Below are 25,747 nucleotides of genomic sequence, written 5' to 3'. Positions count from 1 at the left end.
TAGACTATATCTGAAACATTTGTATGTACAATTACGATCAGCTTTTTACATAAAATGACACATGCTTTTTGGTTGCTTACGTGAAAATAAAGCACCAAGACTTAATAAATACCAATTAGCATTAATTTAATACCAAGTCATCAGATTCGAATTAAGCTTTAGTTAAAATCCTTAAAAACAATATTTTTGTTCAACTCTGTTTCACTTAAAGAAATTCAAACAATCTTAATTTAACATGTTCTTTTAACGATACAAACTGTATTTCAAAAATAGAAACAGGAAGGAAAAAGAGAGTTATTACAATTCGAAAACTCACCCATGTGACGGGAAAAGGTCCAACAAAATAAACATAATTAGTCGCACATCCTAAATGTACCAAAATATGAGGTCGGTGAATAATAAACTTACACTACAATCAATAAACATAGCTAAAGAAACAACTTTCATATGCTGAAAAGAGTTAAGAACGTTGAATGTAAAAAATAAAAAAAGGACAGACGATAAAATAAAGGCTATGTCAGAATAGGGCAACCAATTTTAAACTAATTTAAAATGAAATTCTAGATGGAAACGTTGTTTTAAGATTTGGACAGCAGCCAAAAAATCTCTTTTAAAACAATTATTAGGATTTTACTTGCTCGCGCATATGCAAAATGGCAACAGGAAAGAAATAAAAATTCCTTAATAACGTTATGTTAATTAACGTTTTAATTAATATCTCTGCTAATTAAAGTCGCACAATTACGAGATTGGTCTTATTGTTTTCTTTGGAAAATTTCGAATTGATCGGTATCTCGTTTGACTCCCGATTCGCAGTGGTTCTAGAGAAGATAGATCTTCAGACAGACAGACAGACGCGAACAGATTTTAATATTATAGTGGATGAATGGATGGATTATATTTTTTGTGTTTCCGACACATCCTTCTTTACAAGTGCCATTACTGAGTCTTGGTCGTTACTGTATGTCCCTGCTTGACGTCGATGTAAGGTGGCTTAGTGCGTTAATTTTTAACTACTCTTTATTCAACGCTCTAACATCAGCAAATTTTTCGATTTGGAGTTTTCTTACGTACTGGGCAGAAACTGAAACCACTGACATACATTTTCAAGCGGAGAACGCGTACACTTCATCACTTAGAAGGACAACCGAACTGCACAACAGGAGTCATTTTCGTTACAATACTGAATTCGATTTCCGCAGTTACAGCGTTCGCTACTCGAAGAAGAATATAAAATGACTTTAATGAGTACAGGGTGGATCGAAAGAACCATCACCCCGGCGAAGATTTTAAAATTTCAAGAGGCTCTTCCTTGACCTAATCCCATTAAAAGATTCTTAATATGCGCTCACGTTTCGGGAAGCTCATAAGTCCTCCTAAATGATGCGACTGGGGAGAAAGTTGATCTTCCGCCATTGACGTTCATTCGATCGGCCGATGCGAACTGATTAATATTTAATCCGCTCGTGTAGCCCGTGTTTGAATATTTCATCGCTCTTTCTATCGGATTCTGGAGGGGGGCTTCTATGTTCCAAATTTGTTCGAATCGTACCCTTCTGTCAAAGCTGTCTGGAGCAGCCTGGCTGTTGAGTGCGGTCTCATCCCGTACCACCATTTTGGGGAGAAATTGGTGCGTCTGTAAGCCCGGTTATTTTTCTAGAGGTGGAGGGGCAAGGGGAGGGAGAGAAATATACTTAGTGTACATTTCATACCGAAACAACAGCCAAAACCACTCACCACTCAAATATAAATACATCTGCTGTCAGAGGCCAGCAACCCTCCCCCCCCCCCCCGATTGGCTTAAATGACAGGCCCATCGTCTGGATACTTTTATTGTTATTAAAATTATTATTTTTTTTATTGTTATTTTGCATGTTCGCTTATAGTTCTAAATTTTTTTATCTTCTAAAATTTTCAGTTTTTAATCAAAACATTTCAAGCTTTTCATTTTGCTGTACAATTCGAGCAATTTCATTCGTACATTTTGCGCATTTCGGTATTTGGAATACTTGATACAAATAACGTTAACAAAACTCTGAAATCGCAAATTATACTGCCGTGGAAAGGTAAAGCGCAGTATCTGCGGATATAAGTTTCTGAGACATTTGACGAAACGCATTTTGAATTCCATACTAAGCATAGGGAAAATGTTGCAATTTGATATGATGTTTTTTCCGTGTTTTATTTTTAGCTGATATCAAATAATCAAGCTTTTACAGTAAAGCTAAAATGTAATAAATGGCAAAAGTGCAAAAAAAAAGTTTTTAAAAAATGCAGATGCCGCGCTTTATGCCACAATGCTTGTTTCGGAGTCACAAGGAACTTCTTTTACAGCACAAGAAAACTGAGCTTCTGAATGTAAAGACATTCAAAGAGAGCTTTTTTTATTCTGGCTACAATCTTGACATCAATTTAAAAATCTCCCATCTTTTTTTTCACTGAAAAAAGGGTTGAAAAAAACTTTGAGCTTTTTGTCAAATCTTTAAATCTATTATCACCTTTTTTTACACAGGAAAAGTCGTATATAACCACGGAATAATTGCATGCAATTTTCAGTGATTATTTTACAATTTTTACTTCTGACTTCCGCAGAGACTTTTTTTTTACTTCCTTTATTTGAATTTTCTATCCCGTGATACCTTTTCTGACTAACTATCTTCATATTGTCAGATGTTATTGCATTCATTTTCTTCCATGAAAAAGGGGGCTCCTTTACATTTCCCTTTCATTCCAAAGGTATTTATTTCTCGCGTCCATTCCGATTAAATTGTCTGATATTTTTGATCACTAACAATTTGCACCAAGCATAAGGCTTTGTGAAACGTATTTATGGATAATGTTAGTGTTAGTACATTCTTATATTTCTGTGCGTGGGTTTGTGTGTTTGTGTGTGAATATGTGAACCACTTAATGTCAACCAATAATAAATTTAAGAAATTTATGCACTGCAATTTTGCTTTCGTATACAATCTTCTTCTTCTTCTTCTTCTTCGGCACTACAGCCTAGGGCAGGCCAAGACCGTCTCAATCAGTTTCCTCCATCCAGCCCTGTCAGAAACAGATTTCCTCTATCCACTGAGACCAAAAATTTTTAAGTATTTTTCGGTTCGTATACAATTACTGATACAATATCACTTGATTTGTTTCAAAGAAACACGAAATTACCTCTCTAGTTTTTCTTCCGTTTTGCCCCAGTTTATAGTAAGAAAGTCTGCACTTCGATTCATTTGAAATAATGTTGCAAAGATTTTATAAATAAATATAACTTCAGTTCTGTATGTATTTTACAATGCAATATACTTATCCCAGCTTTTTTTATCTAGTTGTTTCATAGCGTTTTATATTTGTTTTAGCAAGAAACAGAACAAAATTTGTAACTGCTGGAGCAATCATAAATCAAAATAATTTATTTTTAAATAATTAAACTGCAGTTTTTAAACACAAAAAGAATTGTTTGAAATTTATTTTTCTTTTTGAAGCTTTAATATATAGATAATCTGGATGTCTATTATTCCCCAGCTGAGCAAATTCCCTGTTTATCCAATGATTCTTGATTTCGAAAGAAAAGGAAGAAGAAATAGAGAATTTCCGAAAACATCTTAATTATGCTTTAAAATTACATTTTGACTATGAAAAAATCGTAGATATTGTTTTGCTTTACCGTTTTTCCTTTAATTTCAAATTCTTTACAATTACTCTCGGAAACATCTATATAATAATTTATACTATATGAATAAATAATTAAGTAGATGGTTACGTAAAAACGTTGGTCAGTATATCACGCAGCAAAATCCATGCAAGGTACCGTTTCATTTATTTCTGAAATCTAAGCAGCAAAGCTATTTTGAAAGAATCAAAAGCATATGCTCTTCGATTACAAAATGGCCTAGGAATGAAGATTAATTCAAAAAAATAATATTGTTAGCAAATCAATCGAAGCAAATCAATACTTCATTTTGCTGACCAAAAAATCGAACTATAACTTAGAAATTCCTAAAATTAATAGGCAGAAAATATTAATTGCCAAAAAAGTTTGAATTAATGCTTGTCTTAATTATTGAAGAACTTTTTTCATGTACAGTAAGTACCACTAACTGCACTAATCCACGATTCGGGCTCAGCTAAATAATAAATAATGAAAATCTGATAACACTACGGTGCTAGAAATAGAGCAATAGATAGAGTAAAAAAACTATTTATTGAAGAAAATAATGTGTTGCTCTTTAGAAAATCAAATAAGCCTGGTTGCAATCATTTTTGGGAAATACATATATTGGATCCATTGGTCAAATTCAAGGAATCGAATAGCAAACTTGAGTCAACAAAATGGCTGACGATTGGCGGCCCGGGCTAAGAGTAACTAGCGATGTTCTCCATCGAACAGATGGCTGGGTAATGGAGTGATAGAAGGAAGCGCAGTTATTAAAACAGTAGATAGCCTGAAAGTTTAACGTCATCTTCATAATAAATCATGTCGTCTTGGGGAAAATGGTTGGTGGGCTTCGTCTTGTCTGTTACCACGATCGATTTCAAATTTCCAATTTGAGGGAAAAACGGATGAAATGCTCTTGTGGAAATGAAACTGAAATTGCTTATTTTTGAATGAATTAAAAACAGTTCTAAATTTGCATATGCAGCTGTTTTCAATATTGTAGGCAAGCATCCTCCGAGGGTATTAGGGTTTAAAAAAATAGAATAAAATAAAAACAGATTTGGTTTGCGCAGGGTTGTTTCCCAACCGCTTATTTAGAACAAGCCCCTGCTTGTCACGTGACAATAAGATATGCTGCTGAATTTCAATGTATTTTGAGGGAAAACGATTTTTAGTGCTCAAATTAACGCAATTAGGCCAATAACAACCATTGTTGTGGCAATGAGTTATCAGTATGTGGTCAGAATTCAAATGCAAAGATGCTGGCACATTTGGGAGCTTGGTCCATCCAGACTCTAAAGCCCTATTCTCGGTGCGAGTTTCTCAGAAAAATACGACACTAATGAAATGTAAATGTGATATGATGAAGTAGTAATCCTATGATGTTACCTTTCATTAGAGAAAAGGTTGGTGTGCATTTTATCAACGAAACAGCCTGTGGAAATGACTCAGAGGATCGACGATTCAACAGAAAATGGTTTTCTGCAACTATCTGTGGGGGAGGAGAGTAGCATTTCCAAACCGTAATATTGGAGTACATGGTCCTATAGTTTGACCACTACTAGGGGTAGGAATTGTCCTAAAATTCCTAAAATTTCGTGTTTTAGCACAAAATTTGAAATTTTAGGATTTTTAGGACAACTCCTACCCCTGGTAGTGGTCAAACTATAGGACCATGTACTGCAATATTACGGTTTGGAAATGCTACCCTCCTCCTCCACAGATAGTTGCAGAAAACCATTTTCTGTTGAATCGTCGATCCTCTGAGTCATTTCCACTGGCTGTTTCGTTGATAAAATGCACACCAACCTTTTCTCTAATGAAAGGTAACATTCAAATTTTGTGCTAATATTCTTGAAATTTCGAGTTTTGTCCTAAAATTCCTAAAATTTTTTGTTATTTTATTCCATACTTGTGCAGAAAATGAAACTTTTCATGATGATGTACTTATATTTTAGGATAAAATAAACTTGCTAGACCCTAAGAAATTTTCTCTAAAAAAGAAAAACTACTGCTTCTGCCTTTTCTCTCGAGAAGACGGGAGGAGAGGATGCATTTGACCATAACATATGCTCAATATAAAGCTGTTTGTTTCATCTAGACTTTATATATAACTCTTGCAGTCATTCCTTTTCCTGGAAAAAATATATAAGAATAAAATAATAAAGAAAATAAAAACAGATGAGCAGGAGACGTCGCAAAAAAAAAAAAAAAAAAAAAAAAGTTAGTTGAGGGGATTAGGATCTGATATTTTTGATTTCCCACCTTGAGAAGAAATGAAAAATATGAAAACCATGTTAGCTGAGATGTCGCTCCCTAATCTGGTTAACATAGGAACTTATTGTGCATAATGGTATGTTCAGTGGAGTTGAAAAACTTTTGCTCCACATAGATAATTTTGCATTAGACATTCATCGATGGTCTAAAGTACCACCGAACATGGGGGGAGATTTTCAATCCTTGCAAGTGGAGTTGCTTGATGGAGCTTTGGCTGATCACGTCTTTTTAAACGTTGAAACAATATGGTTAACTCTTTGGCCTGTATTTATGACTGCCTGTATTTATTTTGGCCTGTAATTAACTGATTCAGCAATATTTAGTTATTGAACGTTATTTCTTAAAACCCATATCAGTTCAGTATGAAGGTGGCCGTTTAGATAGATATAAAACAACTGCAAGTTCATTGAAAAATACATTTACACTTGTACACTTACATTTTGACTCATTTCTCCCTGACTTGCTTAAAAATATGTTCTACGTTTATAGAAAGAAAACCCAGTTAGGTAATTTCATGTACCTAAAATTGAACGAAACTTTTAGAATTATATTTTTAAAGTTTATGAAATCTAAAGTAGTGTGAGACAAAAAAGCTATATTTATGTATTAAAATGTTTAGTTGTGTACTTATTATAAAGTCATATTCATTAGAAGATTTTCCTCTAGATTACCTGGATCCAAATCGTAAGATATTTCTACTTTGTAATGTGCCACTGTTTTGAAGAATAAAAGATTGAAAGTGTTCTATTGTTGTTTTCAAGATTAAATTTTAAACGTTCGATCTACCACTACAAAAATCAAGCTTATAAATTACATTTGAGTTATCAAAACTTGATATTTATTGTCCTAAAAACGTCCTAAAATTTTACCAAAATGGTGTCCTAAAATCTTTGAAATCGCTACTCCTACCCCTGCACTACGTTCGCCAAATCTTTCCTGCCATGATTTCTTTTTATGGGAACAACTGTCTCTTATGTATGTAATTCTCATTGAATCCTTTTTGCCAGTTTTCGGTTGTTATTGGAGAAGTGCATGAGAAGATTCGCCAATTTTTTCTTCACCATTGTTTTGCGGGCATCAGCATCACTGACCAGCAATAGCTAGACTGATGGTTTGTGTTATGAATACTTTTAACTCGTTACTTTTGTATTTTTGTCTTGTAAAGCAGTATCTTTGGAAATTCATTTTCAATTTATTTTTGTCAAAAGTATTAGCTGTGAACAGTATGTAAATTTTCTTTAGTTTAAAAAAGGTATTTAGAACCGAAGAAATAAGGCTATAGGGGAAAAGGGGGCACACATGTGAAAATTTTTTTTCGTTTCTTAATTTCTCAGGAAATATTATCAATTTCTCTCAGAGAAAAGGTCCCCGTGATTGAATAGTCTTTTCTTTGTACCATGGTATTTTTTTTTTTTTTCAGATTTTTAAAAAATATATTTCTATGCTTTACGGAATTTTGAAAAACTGTCTTCAATTGTTCCCATCTCCCCCTATAAGGGGGCACAAGAAAACAAGCTTGGGGTACATGTGAGCACGATTGAGAAATGTAGGACGGGCATCATATTTTAACGAAGAACTCGTTATAGTGAAGCATATTCGTATATAGGTACCAATTACATTCAAGGATTTGTAGCCTATATTGTGTCAGTTTGAATTGTACAGTAACTATATTTTAAGAAAATATTTTTTTCGAATTGTATAACCTTGCTCACTGTCAAGTTTCATAGCATGTTCTAATCACTGGATCGACAAGAAAAAATCCTACAAGACTAAACAATACAAAAAATATTTTATACACTGTTAAAACTACAGGATGCATTCGGCACCTTTCAGGGGAGAAACGCTTGTTCACCAGCGGCACCCAATACGGAGCCGAAATCGCGCCTCTAAATAGGGTGAAAAACAGGCACCTTTTAAAAAATAGACAGCCGGAGTGAAAAAAAGGAACCTTTGGAGAGAGAAATGGCACCCTTACTATAGATCCTCCTCCCCCTCCCCCGTATTGTGTGCGTTTTTGAATACAGTTGTGTGTGTGTGTGTTTTTTTTTTTGAGCAATCACGATTGCTTATTGTTCTCACTTGACAGTCCTTGATGTTCCGGTTCCTTTTTCAGCTTGGACCAGGCCTGCAGCACCACCGTCCACCGGCGGCGGCGCGGCTGGTCCTGAGCACTGTCCCCCGGAATCCACTTTTGCTGGGCGGTGGCGTCCATGTCCTACACACGCATGCTCATACACAGTCGCCTACGCGCGCACGCCTTTACACACATACACACGCCTACGTGCACACACGTAGGCCTACACACACACGCACACAACTATATACATGTAAGCACCAGGAGGAGGGACATGCTTGGGCGGGGTAGCCATTTCTAGAAACAATAACTCTAACCAGTCGAATCTTGTCGCAACTCGTGATTGCGAAAAACATAATTTGAATTCAAAGTTTCGAAATTCAAATTATTATTTTTTTTTAAGTTTTGTTTTGATTTATGATATTCTTCGTTTTGGACATTTTTCACATTGAACTCGATACTGGAAATGATTAAAACATGTAATTACAGCATTTGACCATATTTCAGAGTTTTCAACATAGTTAAGAAGTGCTCATTGCTCTAACTCAGTGTTTCTCAACCTCTTTTGACTCACGGGCGCGGTAAAAGCAAATGAAAAACTTTGCGAACCAGTGAAATCTTTATCGTTTTCTTAAAAATTCATAAAATAAATAATATTAATAATAACTCTGGTGCCGTTAAAAACATGTGAAAAATTCAGAGTTCTGACGAGTTTTTTTTTTTTTTTTTTTTTTTTTACAAAAAGTAATGTTAAGAATTAATAAAACAATAAATATCTACCCCTTTACTTGGTATCAAAGATCTGTCACAAATCGTTATAATTTGAAGACGAGTAATTATTTAAATAATGTGAAAAATTATGCATTTACTAAAACCTTGACGCCTTCCGAAAATGAAGAATAGCTATATTTATGGATTATTTACATGAAGAGCCAAAAATATTCAGGGATATTACAGTTACGGAAAAACACGAAATCGTTTCATAAACGTTAATCAAGAGTAACAAAATAAAATGCACATGAAGTTTTTCGATAGTTAAAAGACCAAAAAAAATTTATAACGCTATCCAGACATTAACTGCTAACAGGAAATGATTCTAACACTTGAATGAAAAAGCAAAAAAAAAAAAAAAGCTAGACTGAGAGAGATTTTTTTTTTTTCGCTAGCTTTCTGTTATAATCTGCGTAGCACAAGAATCATTTTTATTAAGATTCTCACTTGTTGATTATTGATATCTTATAGCTTTTTTTTTTTGGTGATTAATAAAAGCTGCTTATCGAGTACTCAAGAAAATAATGACAGATATTTTTAGTAGCGTTTTGAATGATGGAAATTTCACGGTAGTAACGGTAACTAAAAAGCAATAAATGCACTTTTAACCACTTAACTATGTTTGAAAGCCCTAAAAGCTGCAAAGTGATCAAAAGCTGTACTTACTTGTAATTTCGGATAGTTAATCCAAGAAAAATTGTGTTTAAATCCAATAGTGTACTTCATTCAATGTGAAAGACACACAAACGCAATCATCATTTGTCCGCCATATTGAGGTGGTTGAATGTATGTCTAAGGCAAAAGCGCATGCGCAATGAGTATTTTTTGTGATTGCATGCTGTTTCGGCTCCTCTGCTCTATTTTCTAGCTTGCATTGCACCTTCAGGTACTATGCTTTCACCTTAGAGGGAATATTTTCACTCTTCTGGAAACCCTGGTTATAACAGTGTAATGTCAAGTTTATTTTTGTTAAATAGTGTGTTTAAGCTTAATGCAGAATATGATGAATTTTAAAATTATTCTATACTTCAGTTTTTAGAAAAATATTTTATCTTTATTTTCCTGGCAAATATTATATACTTCTAAATTTTTGGCCAACTATTTAGCAATTAAAGAATTAAAAAAAATAAAAAATAATAAAATAAACAATTACTAATTATGTAATAATAATTAACAATAAATTTACAAATTGATTGCAACAAAATAATAATTATAGTCTATCTCTTTTAACACTTTTAGTAAGCCTATACTAAAATTTTTACAGCGGAGAGGATATGGTAACTGTTAACATGTGCCCCTAGATGTTGTGTTCATAAGAGCCCCGTCATCTACCTTAGAACTAATTTTCAAAAATAAAGAATTATTAATTTAATTACAAAATTTAAACATTGCTATAAATTTACGTGAATGTTCATATAATGATTTGCAGTAATTAAATTTAGCTAATTAGTTAGTTTAAAATATGTTTTTACACGAAAAAGACAGTGATAAAAATACATCATCATCTGCTAAAACAAAGAAACTGTCACCACAGGAGCATGAACTAACTCCTTGCTCTAAAAATTTGGTTAAAAAGTAGGGCAGGTACTGCCAATACTTGAGAATTTTTAAAGATTTTTTGCTTGACGTTATATTAGTAAAACATATCATGTTCACATGTGCCTCCTTTCTCCCTATATGGTCCCGAAGTAGGTGTTTCCCGACAAACACCAACTTCTGTGCCGTCTAGTATCTTTAGATTTAAATGTTGACCATAAACCATACATTCGTCGATGAAAGTTGTTTATTTGAATATTTAAGATCTTAAAATTTCGCCCATCGTATAGTCCACACTGTACGTACAATGAGGCAGGGGCTCAGCACTGAAGAGAGGAAGAGTCCAAAAAACCTTGGCTTTAAGTCATTTTTACTTCCTTTTACAAAACAGGATATTGTATTCGCAAAAAAGAATTTCACTCAAAAATCGACCTTAATTTCCATTTTACTATCCCCTGAATGAATATTGAGTTTTTTTTTTTTTTTTCTACTCGACCACACGTGGATAAGTGCCTAAAAACGTATAGACACGCAAAATATCCATTTTGATGATTCCCGAGTTAATTACAACGAATTTTCTCGTGACGTCTGTATGTGCGTATGTGCGGATGTGCGTATGTATGTCGCATAACTCAAGAACGGTAAGTCCTAGAAAGTTGAAATTTGGTACGTAGACTCCTAGTGGGGTCTAATTGTGCAACTCCCCTTTTGGTTGCATTCAGCTGTTTCTAAAGGGGTCTTTTGCCCCTTTTTGGGAGGAAATTATTGTTAATTTCGATGTAAACTCAAGTGGTTTTATAATTTGGCTGACGGCGATATATCGCCAGTCTTTTGGTCGCCAAGTTTTGTCGCCAACTTGGCGAGAAATTTGGCGATTTTTTTTATCTGTTTCAATTTGGCCACTGTTGATGATATTTAGCGAGTAAACTATTGAATCACATTAAAATTGCCAATAATGGGGAAATGACATTAAATTGGAGTAAAAAGAAATGTAATGCACACATCAGCTCGTTTCCAATCTAGTATGTAAATTTTTATGCATGTAAGGAGTGTTATGGTTTTGACTAACCCTTGCACGTAGGTGATAATTCTGGCTGCGCTAGTACACGTGCTAAAGTAGAAAAATGCATATTCCTCCCCCCCCCCCCCTGTAAAAAGTTCAACTGACAAGTTCGAGACTAATCCCACATTTAAGTTAATTAAGGTTTCTGGCTTAAAAAATGCGACAAAATGATTTTTGACTCGTTGCAGGAGGCTGATGAGGAGGACAGGCGTCGAGGCAAGCGGCGTGCCGCTCCCGGCGGCAACGCGGGCGGCGGCGGCGGCGGCCCACCCATCGAGCGCTACAGCTCGTCGCCGCAGCTCCTGCGCCGCCGGAGCGGGGGCGGCGGCGGGGAGCGCTCCTCCGACGAGTTCGAGAGGCGGTTCCTGCGCGTGCTCGACCGCGTGCACGAGACCCTGGAGAGGAACGAGGCCCGGGACCTGGAAATGGAGGGAAAGGAGGCGGCGCGCCAGGAGTGGCGGAAGATCGCACAGGTGGGTCCTAGGACTGAAAGTGAGACTGACTAACCCGAGATTGACCGGAGTCTCAACTCTATTTGTTTTCATTTTATTTTACTTTTTGTTTTACTTTGTTTTGGTTTTGTTTTATGTTTTCTTTTCTTTTCTTTTTCTTGAGCAATCACAAATTGCTCATTGTTCCCTCTTGACTTCATTGAATTCCGATTCCTTTCATTTTTTTTTTAATGTTTATAACTTCCATGGGCATCTGAACTTCTTCCATTTGCCTTTGGAATCTATCCGATCAAATTCTTGCATCTTGAATTCAAACTATGGTTTTCGCAGTTGAACCGTTTATTTCAAAGACCAGTGAAATTTTAGGCGACAAAGCCTAAAATTTCAAAAAAGCCTCTTTGCCTTCGCTTTAGAAATTTTCAAAAGGATTACAATGTTTTAAACTGAAAGCAATACCTATTTAGGGATACTTTTTTTTTCAATAAAAAATCGTTCAAATCCTCATTGAATAATTTGATATGGTTCTTAATGTTTTCCTAAAATCTGAAATTTTTTCGTTTGACTGATTTTTGAAATAAACGATTGAATTATGATTGTTATTGGAGCCATTAGTAGAAACAAAAAACTATACGATTACGATCCTATCGCAATTCGTGATTGCGAAAACATAATTTGAACTCAAGAAGTCAAAACTTTTTTTTTTTTTTTGCGTGGAATGGAGGTTACACACAGAAACCTCTTTTCATGTTTTAACCCTCTACTACCCACTTTTTCTCTGAGGTCACATCAAATTTCATCATTTAATTTTCAATAGGAGCGTTATTCCTTTGTTGACCAGTGTGACTTGAGTGGTGCAATATGGCTGCTTTACATTTAGTCACAAATAAATATTTCAGTCACAGAGTCACAAATTTATTTTTAAAACTTTAAAAATAAATAAATAAAATTAACAAAAATCCACCTTATATGGGTCAAGTAGGGGAATGTGGGGCAAAGTGAAATGGTTAAGATGAATGAGGTTTTTCAATGTAAACAAATCGGAAATTTATTTTGAAAATTACAGTACACAAAGAAATAACATTGTATTTTATAATAAAACTTGCGTTGAAACAGATTTTTTTTTTTTTTTTTTTTTTTGGCAGTTAATTTGAGTCTTCAAAAAAAAAGTGGAAAATTTACACCTTTTTTTTTCATGGGGCAAAGTGAAAAATACAATATTTTTCTAATGAAATATTTTCTATTTGAATATAAAACATATTTTTGATGAAAAGAAACAATAACTAAAAAGCTGAGTGCATTAAGGAAAAGATTATGAAACAATAAACGAATAATTAAATGAATAAATCAATTAATATATGAAGAAAAATAAATGAGCGAGTAAAAGAGTGAATGAATGAGAAAATAAGAGAATGAATGAACAAATGCGTGAATACTTAAATGAAGGAATGCAAATGAATTAATTAATAAATTAAAACAAAAGTAATTTATTTTTAATGATTGAGTTAATAAATGAAACAAACTATTCCACTTTGCCCCTCATGTACTTCACTAATTGAACAATTAATTTAAAATACAAGGAAGCTTAATATTAACTAAATTAATATTGCATTTAATATAAGGAGGTCTCAATTAATATTTAAATGTTGATAGCAAGAACTTTATCATTTTATTGTAAGAAAAATAAGTGGCGCACACAAGGGAGGGTTCCAGGGGGTCCGGACCCCTCCCATAGCTTTTGCATTTTTTTTCCGATTAATTCTGATTCTATGTATTTTCTACGTAAAATATTTCCAAACAAAAAAAAAACAATAATTTCAGTTCTAATAAGTGAAAAAAGAAACTTCTATCGTTAAAACAGTTTTGTTTAAATGTGCACTTATCTTATTAAAGGAATTGCACATTCGACACTTAAGGAGCACTGTGTATTATGAACGTTTAATGTGTTCTTGCCCTGAGATGAGTACAAGAATTGTCACCATCACACACAGAGGAAGTTACAAGTAAAGTCGAAAAACGAACTGGAAAACTAGCTTTTATTCTACGATATTTTGTAAGCCTACAGAGGCAGACTGGTGACTGTAAGTGAATACAGTGAAATAATCATATTTTTAGTTTCGTAATTAGTTATTAAAATGAGATTTTTCTTGGTCTTCAGACTTGGTGCTTCTTTACTTGAATTTGCTTCGCTGTTTTCATTTTAAAATAATGAGAAAAATAAATGCATTAACTGTTTTGCTTTCTGGTAATTTAATTAAGTATTTTTTATTAATATTTTATTATTAATTAGCACTAATTATTTATTTAATAATTTTTTTTACTGTCTTTTGTTATCGAGAATCGATAAAAATCAAGTGAATATGTTTGACGGTTTATTGGGGTATTATATGTAAATGGGAGTTTTAACTCTGGACCCTCCCCTTAAAAAATTGCTGTGCGCGCCACTCTTTTGAACTAAAGCAAAATGTTACAATATGAGTACCAAATTTTTAAAATCGCTTATATTACCAAATGCTTTAATCTTCGACGGTATTTTTTTCCTGACTGGAATAGACTTCACTTTGCCCCGCTAGTTCACTTTTCTCCACGTTCCCCTACAAAATTCTTTAACGATCGTTCTGTACGTATCAATATTATTTTGTACAGAAAATAATAATTTGGGCAGCAGAAGGTTAAGTTTGTTTTACGTAGGCTTGATGAGATTGCTATTTTATCCCGCCGACCAGGTGATGCTTGAAGTCACTCTAATTGGGGATTATATAATGTCTTTTTAATATATCAGCCGAAATATACAATATGGTAATTTTCGATTGCATGCATTTATGCGTGCCAAGCATGTATTTCCCCGACTCAAGAAAATCCTTTCTTTCAATAAATTTGCTTTTGAACCCAGAAACTCACAGTTGGGATTTTGAACCTGGGCTCTTTTCGCGCTTTTTGAGATCCCAAAATCAGCAGTCTGGCAATAGGTGGTGTACTTTGGAACCAACTATAGAAATATTTTCTAAGATCGTAATTACTTATTATATTTTATGGCGGAAATAGTTTCTACTATAATGGTTTTATCATTCCAATTTTCTCCAAATCAAAATCAGGAATTTTGAAAACAAAATATGTTTTTTTTTTCTTAATTTTTAAACTATGTAAAGGGATCCAAGGTACACCACAGCATTGTGCTTAACTCCGTAGTGCATCTTGAGCCATGACTAAAATTGATTGCCTTAGCAGATAAAAAATGCAAATTATTAAAAGGTCACTTATTGAATTACAGCTATCACATGCAACGTTTGAAAGCAAGTGAGTAGACCTGCATGTGTCTACTGTAGAAGCCTTCACTTATTTGAAAATTCTCGAAAGGTTTTAATTTATTTCAGATCATTATTAAACTGTTTAGAAAGGTAAACAAATAACTCTACTTGTTCACTTCATTATTTTGTGACTTTTTTGAGTTTAGAAAATTCTCATAAACAATGGATCCCCATTGTAAAACAATGCCTAATATATTTCCTAATTCACGTAAAAAACTGGAAAATACCCAAGCTAATGTACGAGCACAGTGTCAGACACTGCTGTCTTACGTTTAATAATAAATAAATTTACTAAGTTCTTTTGCAATTTAGAAACTAGGTGCTAGAAATTAGTTGAAAAATTAGGGATTATCTCCTTAGAAATAGTTTTTATATTATATTTATTTGCATCGATATTTATTTGCATGATATAATATTTCTCGCTTGCCTTATTACATTTTCAGAACGTTAAATTTCAGTTTAGTAAATATGACGTACCTCGGACTGGCTTGAATACATAACTTGCACAGGAGGTACTTTACCTGGGGTGGTTCAAGTTACAGAACGTAATAAATCCAAACAAAATGAGGTTTTTCACTTAACCTATTCAAGATGTTCAGCTGTTAACTCTGCAATAAGTTACCGCCCTATAGCCAGGGCTAATGCAGAAGTACATGAAATACACCGCCAGATCAGTCAATTCCAGCCGAGGACTGTAGCTTTGTGCTTATTAGCACTCATCAGCCCGGCATAGGAGTGACTGAGCTGGAGATGGAAAACCTCTTAAGGAAGCCAAGAGTGCGAAACAAACTGGTAGCTAATACTGGTCAGTGCTAATTCTGTATTAGTTGAAAAAAAAAAAAAAAAAACTAGTTGAGAACGGACGACGACGGCATTTGAATTGAATTATAATGTTATTAATGTGAAGGTGACAGAGGATTTCAACATAACTAAATAAGTAGGAATATCTAACCTATCAAATTACTGGATTTGCTCAATAGGACGATGAGATCAAACAACACTTACCTTGTTTTTTTACATTTTAGTGCTTTTTGCCGTAGTCGAGTTTCAGTTTTTTAACCTTTTATTTTATTTCAAAAAAGTACGTGAAGAAAGGTAACTTTTCCCTCCATCTGACAGTATTTTTTTTAGTTGAAATTAAATAGATAGTTTTGGTAAAATAATTTTTTTCAATAACTTTATAAAAGGATCATGTATCCTCACATCAAGAGACACATGATCCCTTCATGGGGATACTTGATTCCACTGAGAGAATGCATAAACTTTTCGTTAGATCAGTTTTATTTACGGATTTTAGTTTTCTACATAATGTTTCTAAAAAACAACACTAGTTCTAACTTTTTCTTATTGAACTATAATAAAATTAACACAAAATAACATTGTTTTAAATTGCACTAGGACATTTGCAAAAAAAAAAAAAAAAAATGCACACAACTTAAAGGAACTTATGATGATTTTGATCAGTAACTTATTTTCTAATACAATTGTGAACAATATATTTCATAAATAAAACTAACAATTTTTTTAAAAGTAGCGTAATGACACTCAAATTAACAACAAATCAAAAAAAAAAAAACAGGACGACAAGCACAAAAATCAACTTTTTTGCTTCTTTAGTAAAATTAAGAGTTTTATCAATTGAATTAATTTTAAAAAAGAGGGATGAAAAATGCAAGTATCAGCATACTTATAGAAAAGAATAGAAAGTCTAGCATATATTTTCAAAACCTGAAAAGTCAAATGCGAACAATTCGTTTTTTGTTGTTCTTAAAGTTTAGCTCAAACCATCTGGATGCGCGCAAATTAACACATTCATTCTCATTTACTACATTTTTATCAATTTTTCAGGAAAAATAAATTGATTAAGCAAGTCACCTTTTCTCTATAGAAAACTTATTTCAAACTCTAGAAATCTAACTTAGCATTCTATCCGTTAATGGGTCTACATAATTGGCAACTAACTTTTCTGATGTAAATCTAACGATAGCAAAATCTTTTTTTTTTTTTTTTTTTCACTCAATTAAGGATTTGATATCTATTTCAACTTGTTCAAGCTCATTTGGCTGATCAGAACATAATTTATCAGTAGAGTTAGTTTATGTTTAGATGTTTGAGGTGTTATATGGGTTACAAGTGCGAACTGATATTTTTATTGTTTAGCATCATATTTACTGCAGTGATTATATAAATCTGTCATTCATACTATGATAAATTTTATTATGTTAATATGGTTTTGAATGTTCAGAGTTAATGTCAACTAAGTAAGCAACAGTCCAACAGTTATATTGTTTTCATTGTGTTTATATTGTCATATGGATACTTGATCCCTGGGATCATGTATCCCTCTAAACGAAGGAATCAAGTATCCCTAATATGCAATTTTCAAAAACGTACTTGTTATGTTATTAACAATCAGTGATAATTTATTAAAAGTATGTCTCAATTATAAAAGACTGTCTATACTTTAACATTACACGTCAGTATTTTTTTTTAAGTTGTATATATTGAATAATGTAAACTTCAGAATGCTTTCCTAAAAAAAATTCCCTTGACACATTCAGAAAATCATTTCTTGAGCTAAAATAAAATGGCCGAAAAAAAAGTGTTGCCAAATTTATGTAATAACTTCAACATAATTCTCAGGCTTCAAATCTGTATTTAATGATTTTGGTACATTTTTGGCTATGGGATTATGTATCCCCAGGGATCAAGTATCCCCAGTCTCCCCTAAGCTTTGTTGTGCATTTTAAATAGTTGTGCTATCACCTGATACCTGATGCCAGAAGTAAAAACAGAATAAATCTTGCCCCGTTTGCATTGCAATGTGGACAACACAGGACAAGGTGACTCGAGGTACAAACAAAAGTCCTAGAAGCACCCTTCTATCTGTAAGGGAAAGTGGTGTACTTCGGGACATAAGTGTAACTCGGTTCTACATTTTTATTTTTTGCTTTACTCTCAATGACTTGGCAGCATTACACTTCATTACACTTACAGTTTGCATATTTACACCGTAGTTCGTTTTGTAGATGAATTACTTATAGCAAAGTTGAAAATTTGAAATACTATGTGTTGAAAAGTTATGTCATGCAACAAAGGTTTTTTCGTGCTGATTTTTTTTTTTTTTTTTTTTTTTTGCGTTATAGCACAGAATATCGATTCTTTTTTAGAGTGAATTAAGTAACTTATAATGTATTGTTTTAGATGTGCGTAAAAAGCAGGGCTGCCGTTATTCTAGAATTTAGATCCCTTTTCCCTCGGGAAAAACTAAAACTCTTTTATGAACCCTGAAAATGGGACTAGACCTAAACTCAATATCGTCGCCTTAGAACAACAGTAATATATCTTACACTTATTTCTGAAATCAGATGTATTACACTTGCTCTGAGGCGACGACGATATGGTAAGAATTTTTCAGTAGATGATCAAGAAGTTTACCTTGACACAAAGAAAAAAGATGCACTTTGTAGAGATCCGAGGTACACTTAGGCAACTGGAGTTATTACGAAAATCACAATGTTGCCTTTTACTATATTAGTGTTGTAATTTTCAGAGAAGAGTAGGATTTACCCTTCTACGGCTGGATACTGTTACCTAGTTGGTTGGCCGTATTGGGTTTTATGGCGCAAGAGTCTTACAAACCAAACCGTGTGTGGAGTGGAGTGAACTAGCAGTTTGGTACTTGGTTGTAGTTTTGCCATAACCCGAGCTTGGGCTGGTTACTTGCAGCTTATAAAGATCATAAGTTTCGTTCTAATGAAATTGGCTTCAATAAATTTCCTTTCTTAAATTGAGACTTTACCTTTTGCAGACGCAGTGCGATCGTTCGTATAACATCCGTTCTTTCATGTTGCACCCCTATTGGCAGCCGCCATTACAACGAAAATTTTAACCTCGAGTTTCACCACGTGAGAGAAAGCCCTGTGCTCTCCTCGATACGTAACTGTCTGATAAATTTAATTATATCAATAGCGCTCAAAGTCAAGCGTGTACTAGAGGGCTCTTTCACACGCCGCAATATCGTAGCACATGGACACTGTCAATTTTCTGCGTTTTGAAAATCTACCAACTGATACCAGGTTTAAACCTACGCCTTTGGACGCAAGGCGACTACGCCTAACCACTCTAACAACACCACTCTGTGGACAAAAAATACTCTAACAAATTTTTGTTTGCTGAATGCGAGGGTCATGACTCTAACTGACATTACATATTAAGTGAAATGTCTTTAAGAAACCTTCGAATTCATATGAATTCTTAAGGCAGGAATTAGTCTCTTACGATGTTGATAAAGTTGGAAATAATTAAATAATTTCATAAATAGGAAAGCGCTATATGCAAAGAATTCATTTCAGTATCACACCATCTGTGAAATATTTAACTAACTAGACGCCTCACCACCTGCTACATTAATACTTTTACGTGGTTTAAACTTTCTGCTCAGTTCTCGAAATTATCTCCCTCGTGTAAGTTTTGTCTTCTGTGCAGTATTCCCAATTTAAAAACAGCATTTCAGTCCTTAAGCTGATTTTAATATAAAGGAATCTGCCTTGTTTTATTAATAATAATCTAACTACGGGTATACTGAAAAACAAAAAATAATCTTCTTATTGTGATTACTTTAGTTTATTCACTAAAATTCGACATTTTGCTGTGGTATCTAACAAAGTGTTATTCCTATTTTGAACATAATTTTCATCTGTTTCTGGAAAGAACTGCAATTCTCCTTTCTGTCCCTAGAGCATTTTGTTTGCCATTTTCTTTCAAATGTTCTTTTTCCTTCCTTTACAGGTGACGGATCGTCTGCTCCTGATATTATTCCTGAGTGGGGCGCTGCTATCGGCTGCGATGCTGTTCGTTTTTGCGCCTCTCTGAGTGGAACTCTGTGAAATAAAAAGTACATTAAAAAAAATGGAACATACCGGACGCTATCTGACGGTGGAAAGGAGCACCGCAAATAGAATAAGGGGGAAAATCCCACCGTACAAAGACTTTTTGACGAATCTACCCCGAGGGCAAAAGGGGAGCATGATGCCACACGGAATCAATGGGGTGGAAGGAAAACATGGTCTCACGTAAAAAGGAACGAACAAAATGGCGGTGTCCGGTAGAGTGGCGTAACCGTAACCCCCCAAAAAAGAATTGCCGCGATTCGTTAGAATAGTTGTAAAGGGATCACTTTTTTTTTTTAATCTCTTTATCCAAACGGATGACGGAGTATTTATTACTGTTACGCACGATATTAATGAAAAAAAATTGTTTATTTCGAATAGATATATTAAAAGGAAAAGGATCAGTTTCGAATGTTTTTGAGAATTAATTTTTTTAATTAAAATAGAAAGCTATGCAAACTCTCAATTTTCGACTTCTCCTACCAAGTTCAAAAGTGAGAATCTTATAATTGCAAATTTATTTAGTCACTTATACTTTTTAAAATGCATTTCTTTTCCATTTCACTTTTAGGACTTTAAAGTAAGTTGTTTTAGGTCTTTTATATAGGTCGCTTTAATAAAAAATAAATAAATAAAAAATTCTATACAAATATTACAACAAAACAACTTTACCAAATTTACAAGAAATTCTGTTTTGTACAGAAAGAAAAAAAAAACATTATTTTTAAAGACTTTCTGCTAGTTTTCAAATTTATTAAAAGGTTTTCTTCCTGTCTTTTTTATCTGAGTATAATAAAAACAAATGGCGTACACTCAGAGAGAACATAACCCAACTTTGCCCACGAGCCTTAATAAGCTACTTTTGGCTTAGAAGTAAAGCACTGGGTTACTATGACGAAGGTACAGGGATCAAAACCCCACACGGTGTAACTTTCCGTGTTGGGTTATAGTTTACGGACCTTTGTGATGATGACCCAGTGTTTATATAGAAGTTTGGTAAGACCTCATTTGGAGTATATGCTGTTCAGTTTTGGTCTCCTTATTTTAAGAAATATATTAATGTATTGGAAAGGGTTCAAAGACGGGCTACAAGGCTAATAAATGGACTTTCTCATTTAGACTATGATTCCAGGCTTAGAAGGCTGAAAATGTACAGTCTTGAGCAAAGATGAGACCGAGGGGACATGATTCAGTTGTTTAAGTTTATTAAAATGAAAGATGTTACGGGGCTGAAGTTTAGCACTAAAAACAGGACAAGGGGTTATTGTTTTAAGCTATTTAAATCTCAAGCTAACATGGATATTAGGAAAAATTATTATTATAGCAGGGTAGTGGAACCTTGGAACATCTTACCGGAAGAGGTGGTAATGAGCAAGGGAGTAGATAGTTTTAAGAGGGCCATTGATCTTCACTGGGGATTATAAATTGACTAGGACCAGTCTTGCTGGGCCCAGAGCCTGTTGCTGGTCGTCACTTTTGTATTTGTATTTGTATTGTACTTGCTTTGCCTCTAAGCCAAAAGTACTTCAACGCTCGGGGCAAAGTTAGGTTATGTGCTCTGTGAGCGTATGCAGCATGAGTAGTATGTGAAACACTTTTGGTTATTTAAACTTTAAAAACCACCATATTCGAAACAAACCTTCACTAATCGTTGTTCATTGTATTAGAATGTTTTATCCAAAGCCTATTGCTTTGAATATTTTGGTTGTATGTGAGAAAATTCCATTAATGGTTATGAAAGTTTTATTTTACATATCTTATATCGCTTCTTAAGGGACATTACGTAACATTTGACACTTTGTTCAAGAAGAAAAAAAATAGGAAAAATGCAAGCAGTTTAACTTTTTTCCAGCACAAACCATTTTTAGCACTGAATTTAATTTTTCCTTTTTTGAAATTTATTTCGTGAAAAGTGAACTTGAAATCACATCATTAATTTACTCAATTAAAAATAAATGTCTGGTTGGAATGAAGAATTTTTTAGAATTAATATACTTTTCTTTCCCAGTACAAATTCTGTACACTTTATAAATTCTCAAAACTCTTTTATTCGTCAGCATGATTTCTGCACCCCATATCAGTAATCAATATACTTCTGTTACCGTTGCAAATTCTGTACATCTTATCAGTATACTTTCATTCATCGCTACAAATTCTGTACACCAGTGATGTCCAACCTGGAGCCAGCGAAGCTGAGTCATGAGGTCCGTTAATATGCTCGAAAACTATGTTCTGGTAACTTCCAAACCAAAACAACCGATCATCCTCATTTGGTACTAAGAATGATTGTAGCAAAGTTGGAGCCAAATGGTCAGAAATTGATATATCTAAAAGACGGATGATTTAGATAAAACAAGCATGTAATAATTGATGACAACAATTCTTGGTTTGTAATTTTTATTTCCTTTACTACATCTAACCCTGTAAAGAGCGGGAAGAAAAAAAAATCAAATTTGTGTATTTAAATTTTATGTGTCCTGGTCCGTCAGATTCCTCTTAATAAATGTGGGGCGGCCTTTTAATAAAAAAACAGGTTGGGCACCTTTGAATGTATACCTTATTCGTTCATGTCATGAACAAATGTAGGGATTTCCCATTTTCTAGCAAGACATGTAGAACGCTTTATATGTGCTTTTTTTAAATCATGTGTGCACTAACTACATCAATGTAGCACAGCTCACGGGTATTATCATCATGTGCTCACAGATTCGACGTTTACACTTTTCGATGTCGTTTTACAATTTTTGACACGCTGGTATCTGCAACACAGCTACAAACATTGTCTCATGAAAAAAAAAAAAAGTGGCGATTATAATCGATATGTTTTTCCACGTTGGCATACGAGAAACGATAAGTACTACCTAGCTGTAAATACGAACTCATTGAATTTTGCGAGTGTGCTTGTGTAGTATCATTGGCATCATCCTTATGGATTGACTATTTGTCCGAGAATTAGTTTATTATTCACTAAATTTCTACAGGGAAAAACTCAAATCTATGCAAGTATGTACAGAAATTAATTGCTACTCTTTAACTGCTGGTAAGAGCATGAACTAATCAAATCTATGCAAGTATGCCCAGAAGTTAGTTGTTACACTTTTTCTCGCAAGTTCTGAAAATGCCATCACCATTTTCGAAAGAAACTAAGCTCGCACAGCTTTATACTAGTTGTGAGTTTGCGATAAATTCTATGCAATTAAATATAAGCTAATACGTATTTAAAATTGAGGCAAAGGGATGTAAAGTGGAGTTGGTGTTTTGAGTAATACACGTGCAAAATTCAAATCTTAGAACTTTCATTGAAATGTTTTTTAAATCATGCTGTACAACACCACCTACAAGGACTACTGTTACCCTCTCCTTCACCAAAACTTAATGTTAGAAACGTTTCTAACATTTGTGCAAGTAAGTTTTAAGCTGTGGCAATTACATCCCTTTGCTTCTAGGTACTTTAATTATACTTATTCGCTGTTTTTTTTTTTTTTTATTTTTTTTTAAACGCTGAATGTGCTTTAGCTTTACTGCAAGGACTACAGATATTTTGAGTTAAATCTCTGTCTTACTAAGGATCAGAACTGTTTTTGTGCTATCAGGATCTGATTAACGCACGGTCCTACAGGTCTGTGGACCTGGGCAGAACAATTTTAGGGTTACCAAAATAGGGAAAACTTCTATAGTTCTTCCTTTTTTTTGTTTGGCAACTACTACTTTGAAAATGCGTGAATTTTCTTGTGAGAGGAGCACCAAATTTTACCAGGACCTGGGCCCATCTTGGTTTGATCGGGGTCTGCAAGGAATTAGAGTTTAGTCAGTAATCAAGGTCATGTTGCAATAAGTTTGAAGGATATTCTTTATTTCATATTAAGTTAACAACAAAAACTCGACGAAATGAAGGGTTAGATTAAAAGTGGGGGGGGGGGGGGAGAAAAATGTTAGAGGGAATTCAGACCAGAAAATGAACACTTTCGCATACTTTCATTTTCATATACTCATAATATCATTAAAAATCGGTAGCACCTGGTGCAGGCTAGTGAAAACATTTTTACTGGTCGATATAGTTTTGAAAAAAAAAAAAAACTGGGAGAATTTCTGCTTTATGTACTTGTGGGATTTAAAGGAAGAGTGTTGCAGCAACCCAGTCAATAATAATGTCCAAGCTGTGAACAAGAACCAAATTTTCTAATCGACGAACACGATGATTTTTTTTTTTAAAGCCAAAGCTTCCCTTACACTTCACATTCTGAACTTATTTAATGTTCATTTTTTTTATTTTATATCCTCTATTTAGATTAATCTTTTGTTTCCGTTGCTTTCTGGCCTACTTTTTACTTTCTCCATGTTTTTCAAAAGTGTTTCGCTTCTCCTGTTATTTTCTTTCATTTTCCTTTTTCTTTTATTTCAATAATTGGATAGAAGAAAATTAAAGTTGGAAATTAATTTAAGATTTTTTTTTTTTTTTTGAAAAAAGATCGAAAAACATTACAATTTGTTTGGTAACTAATGTGAGCTCATTTTCAGTTCAGACCACCCTAAAAACTTAGTTAATCCTTTAATCCGGATTAAATGAAGCATATTTAGCCTGTATAAGCTAATATAGAAAAGGTTTCAATTGCACTAGGCTGCAAGCTTAGAAAATATGCGCTGAATCTCACACATTCAGCGCATCGAGCTGGAAATTAAGAGCTTCTATGGTCCCGTCATTAATGACTTTTCGTACCTGCTGGATAATAAGCTTACTTATACATATTTGTAAAAAAAATAGGCACATTATAAATTTAATAGTACTTTAAAAACATTTTTCGCAGATTTGTAAGTGAACCGTTTGAGCTCAAATATCCGGGCTTATTTAAAATATATATTCGGCGCTGTTGACGTAATAACTATTCTTAAACAAAAAGAATTTTTAAAAATATTTTTAGGATACGAAATCAATTTTAAAATGCTATTAATAAGTAGAATAGTTTTACATCTTAGAATATTTTTAGAATGCCTTAGAATGCACATCCTCACTTTCTCCAGCTGTATTCATAAATGCATATTTTTGTAAAACTTAACACAGGAAGAAATTTGAAAAATGTCATCCATCAAGACAACTAAATCTTGCCAAAGACTCAAATTGAAATTCTCACTAACACTTGGTAAACCTGGAACCTTACTAGAATTTCAGTAGCAAAAAACATTTGCGGTTATCAAAATCTCGTATGACAGAACCACAAATGTCCCGAGCACTTTCGTAAGGAAGAAAAAATGCGTTGAAACTCAACGATCTTTTGATATCGCCAAAAAAGTGTACTGCGCGAAACAAATACTGAAATGAATTATTTACATGAAAATAGAGATCTTCGTTTTAACTATTTATTACGATAGCTACATCCCTAAAAAAATACTCATGTAGAACATAGAATTTATCCCCCAAAAGTTTTTCCGAACTAAATTTTTCGGAGAGCCTTTTCAGCTCTTCCTCCAATTCAGTCAAATATTTCCGATATTTTTGCCACCTTGACAACTAGTTTCTCATCTAGGTAGTCAGAAGTGGCTTTCAGGTGTTTTAATCTTTTCCGTATTATGTTCTTTAAACACCGACACTTGTCCTATTTTTAGAATTCCTCAACGCACACATTTTGTATAATCATCAAAACACTTCCAAGAACATATTTGAGCCCTGCAACGCTTGCTTAGTTCAGCGCACTTTTTGAACATTTTAGGATACATTTGAGAACATTTT

General features: G+C 33.7%; 1 protein-coding gene across 1 annotated transcript in view; it reads left to right on the top strand.

The window, feature by feature from the left end:
* Positions 1 to 22,436, top strand: part of LOC129221541 (ligand-gated ion channel 4-like) — a 131,404-nt gene extending 108,968 nt beyond the window's left edge. The window contains exons 9-10 of the mRNA XM_054856033.1: positions 11,562 to 11,846; positions 19,922 to 22,436. Coding sequence (XP_054712008.1) covers positions 11,562 to 11,846; positions 19,922 to 20,005 — 369 coding nt within the window. The 3' untranslated portion in view covers positions 20,006 to 22,436. The remainder of the gene's footprint in view (positions 1 to 11,561; positions 11,847 to 19,921) is intronic.
* The last annotated feature ends 3,311 nt before the right edge of the window (positions 22,437 to 25,747 follow it).

Source organism: Uloborus diversus, chromosome 4 (assembly GCF_026930045.1).
Source record: "Uloborus diversus isolate 005 chromosome 4, Udiv.v.3.1, whole genome shotgun sequence".
Lineage (NCBI taxonomy): Eukaryota > Metazoa > Arthropoda > Arachnida > Araneae > Uloboridae > Uloborus > Uloborus diversus.
Note: the sequence above shows the minus strand (reverse complement) of the source record. Positions and strands in the feature narration are given on the sequence as shown.